Here is a 3,865-nt window from a genome sequence, read left to right as displayed (position 1 = left end):
ATTTCATTTATCAAATAACCTAGGTTAACTCGATCTTAATCTTGAGCTAGCTATGAACTCCTGTTTGTTCGGGATTATCATTTGATCTGCAAACGATGAGAGTAGTCCAACAACCCTACTCAATAAGCTTCCCATTTTGGGGATAAGACCGAATGAATGGTTGAGGACATAGCCTTGTAAGATGGAATTCACTCTTACCCGATTTAGGGTTAGCAGATAGGTTGCTCTCTTAAGTACTGATTCCAGGTCTTGAACAATCGTGGCCCCTCATTCTCATGATAGAGGAAGGATTTTATTCATATAGATTATGAATCAAAATTGTTCATTAGAGGGTCAGTTGGAACTTAAGGAACAAGATGTATTCACAGAGGTAAAACGATAATTTTGACCTAGCTGTTTACGAACAAACTGTGAAGGATCAACTTACTGATTATGGTTATAAAGTGGACATAGTATATCTACAGTGAGGGGAATTCAACTACGGGCTATAGTGGAGTGTCCCATTAATTAACAAATGGGGGTTAGATCAGTCTAATGAGTTTAGCCAATTAATCTCGAATCGTTGGAGCCCATGATCTGTAGGTTCGCGAGGTCCCCCTACTAGCTCGTAAATGGTTAAACTTTAGAGTAGCTTGAGAAATTAATTGAAATGTTCAAATAAAAATTAAACAGAATAGGAGAATATATATTTGAATATGATTTAAATATATGAAGATGGTTTTGTGCAAAAAAATAATTTAATATTTGATATTAAATTAATTTACGAAAATTAATTTTTCAGTTTTAATATTAAAATGATTTTAAAATCAAGATTTTGGTTTTAAAGATAAAATTTGAAAATAGCATTACATGGACAAATGGAATTTTGAAGTTTTCAATTACCATCTTCTTCATGCTCACACAAAGCCCACTTCCCCTTTTTCATTTAACTCCAAGCATGGGCTACAAGCTATGCACATTCCTTCTTTTGCATGTTCATCTGCAATAAATAAAGAAGAATGGAGTGATATGAAGGGATGCATTACACATAAATTTTTTAGGGAAAATTTCAGCGGGAAGAAAGAGTTCTTCGGTAGTGTGTTGTTGTGAGTTTTTCTCTGTTTTACATTGCTTCAAGTTGTTCTTAAGTCCCACAACTCGATCTTTAGCTCTAAGAGGATAGTGGGGAAGATCTTGAGGTGGTTTACGGTAATCTTTGGTGAAGACTACTGTTGTTTGATCAAGATCTTGAAGAGTTCTACAAAGGTATGATCCAAAACCCTCTTATTTAGATGAGCATGCTTTAATTTCTGCCAAAATTAGTGAATTTGAATGCTTATAGATCCTTGATACTTTCGCTGCATGTTATTACACTCTTACAATTGGTATTAGAGCATCATATAAGCATTCAATTTGGTTTAATTTTGGTGTAGTGGGTGTTTTTCATGAGATATATGAAACTAATGCACTGATATGGTTTTCTGAGTTTTGACATTTTATTTCTCTTTAATTTCTCAATTACATTTTGTAATTGGCTCTTGTTTCATGAGCTTATATGTGTTAGCAAGAGTACGTAATTTATTTGGAATCATTAGAGTTGAAATTAAGATGTAATTGAAGAAACAAGTCAAGGAGGTCGAGCTGCTGTTCCATTTTTCAGCTTCTGCTCAAAATCGTTGTTGAGGTTCAGTTGCTAAGCGATCGTCTAGTTCCAGGCATTAAATGATGTGAAGAAAAGCTGGACGATCGTATAGCAATGAGCGTTGGTCGTTGTGATGTTGGACGCTAAACAATCATGTATTTGTGGGAGCTAAACGATGCGTTCAAATGCTATACGATAGCACTATGCGATCGTTTAGCTTTTGTGTGGGAACTAAACGATACATTGGAGGTGCTATACGATGGCACTACACGATNATTTCTTTAGTATATTTATTTCATCAATTAATGAAAGGAAGTCTATTGCCTGTCCCAAAAAAAAAAAAAAAACAAATGCATTAGGAATCACAATCCTAGATGAGTTTCCAAAATAATAAATAAATAAAATGCAATACAATGTGCAAATGCAACATCCATTATAATTAAATAAAATTATAGCATCATTAGGATAGAGATTGACCTTTCTTTCTCGATCATTCTTAATAGACCCGTAACAGTTTTGTGCTCAACCTCTGAAGATAAAGATAAATGTTTTCTGAAAAGTTGCAACCCCATGTCCCATAATGAGCACACACTTGGTGTTTGTTTGACATATGTCCTGTCAAGATACAGGGCAATGCCACGAATCATCAACATCTGATCACAAAAATCTTGCCAGCATTTCTCAACATATGCCAAGAAAACCACCAAATCGGGGCTTTGCCCAACCAAAGACTGCAATGCTGCAGATATGTGTACTTCACACTCCTTTTCGATCCGCCGATAAAGGTTTCCACCCATTTTGTGCAAGCAAAGATCGTTAACAGCCTGCATATATTACAGCAATTGGTTGAAAGACCTCAGATATGGATATAGTACAGCAATGTCTTTTTTTGTCAAACATGTGGAAAGGAAAAAAAGAATAAGAATTATAAATTTTACCTGATAAAGCTTCTCCAGATCACAAGAATTAGGTTGCTTCAAGAATATGGCACATATGGCTGATTTCAACTTTGCCCATGTATCCTCCTCAAAATTAGCAGGGAGCGTCGGTTTTGCTTCATGGGGAAAACAGAAAATGAGATATTGTAAACCACTTTTCAACAGGGGATATCAGTTCAACCGAGGCTATATAATTCACATCACATATTCACAACTATTGACAATATCTACACTACACCAGAGTATAGATGTGGCTCACTGTAATAATACCAAGTCGAGAGAATGTTTGCTTACACACTGCACTACCAATTTTTGGCAGATGACTAAAAATCTTCCATCGCCGTTAACTACAAATTGAGAGAATGGTGTGTGAGTGTATATTCCTGACTACACATTCTATCCAAAGATGAATAAATGAACTTTCCCAATTCTATATGCAGAGTCCTCCTCTTAATCTCCCTGTACAGTACAGTACAGTAAATATTATTTCCTAATCCTGGCAGAGCTAATGTAATGACAGTCGCATCAGAAAGTTAGTTATATCATTACTCAGCAGTTCTTCCATGAAATTTCGTAGGACCCACGTGAAAATTTAAATGCCAGTGTACGACCCAGCAATCAGAAAGAAAATCAGCAGAAAACATGTCTAACTAAAGCTCAATTCCAAGTAATCCCGTAAGAATGGTTAAAGAAACATAAGAAATCGAAATAATCCGGAGTGCCCAGGTTCACTTACAGCTTAATTTCCAAGTAATTTCAAAACAAGAACACGAAAACACGAAGGAACGCGAAAACCCCCAAAATGAAAGGCGAAAGCAGTCAGAAAGAACAATAGAATCGATCACGCAAAAAACAAAACCTAACGAGAAAAATCAACAAGAACAGAGGAAATGAATTCGCGTAAACCCCTGGAAGAGGAAGGGAGAAGGAGATCAAAAGAACAGACCTTTGACAAGCTTGATGACGAGTTTCTTGGCAGGCTGAGGGGGAGTGGCTTTCTTACGCGACAAATTGGTTGCAACGGCGCGGCTAGCGCCAATGAGAGGGGAGTCATCGGGCTTGAGATCTTCATCTAGGGCCATGGAGGAAGGGTCGAAATCGGCGTCATCGGGAGTAATGTTGGAAGAAGGGGGGCGTCGTGGTGTGGAGGCCAGTTCTTGTTGGGGTCAAGTGGTTGGGATTTGGTTATTTTTCATAGGAGGGGAAGAGATGGAGGAGGGTGGAAGTGGGTGAAAGAAGAGACGACGGAGCGGGCGGCGGCGGTAGTTGGTGGTGGGTGTTTCGTGTGTTGGCGGTGGGGTAGCAG

At 37.7% G+C, this 3,865-nt stretch overlaps 1 protein-coding gene across 1 annotated transcript in view; it reads right to left on the bottom strand.

Moving 5' to 3' along the window:
- The window catches only part of LOC120069470 (cullin-4-like), a 28,722-nt gene that overhangs the window by 16,449 nt on the left and 8,408 nt on the right, over positions 1-3,865 (bottom strand). The window contains 3 exon segments of the mRNA XM_039021242.1: positions 2,099-2,445; positions 2,560-2,675; positions 3,506-3,623. Coding sequence (XP_038877170.1) covers positions 2,099-2,445; positions 2,560-2,675; positions 3,506-3,623 — 581 coding nt within the window.

The sequence above is a fragment of the Benincasa hispida genome, unplaced genomic scaffold, assembly GCF_009727055.1.
Source record: "Benincasa hispida cultivar B227 unplaced genomic scaffold, ASM972705v1 Contig405, whole genome shotgun sequence".
Classification (NCBI taxonomy): Eukaryota; Viridiplantae; Streptophyta; class Magnoliopsida; order Cucurbitales; family Cucurbitaceae; genus Benincasa; species Benincasa hispida.
The sequence above is the reverse complement of the archived record's forward strand: the minus strand, read 5'-3'. Positions and strand labels throughout refer to the sequence as shown.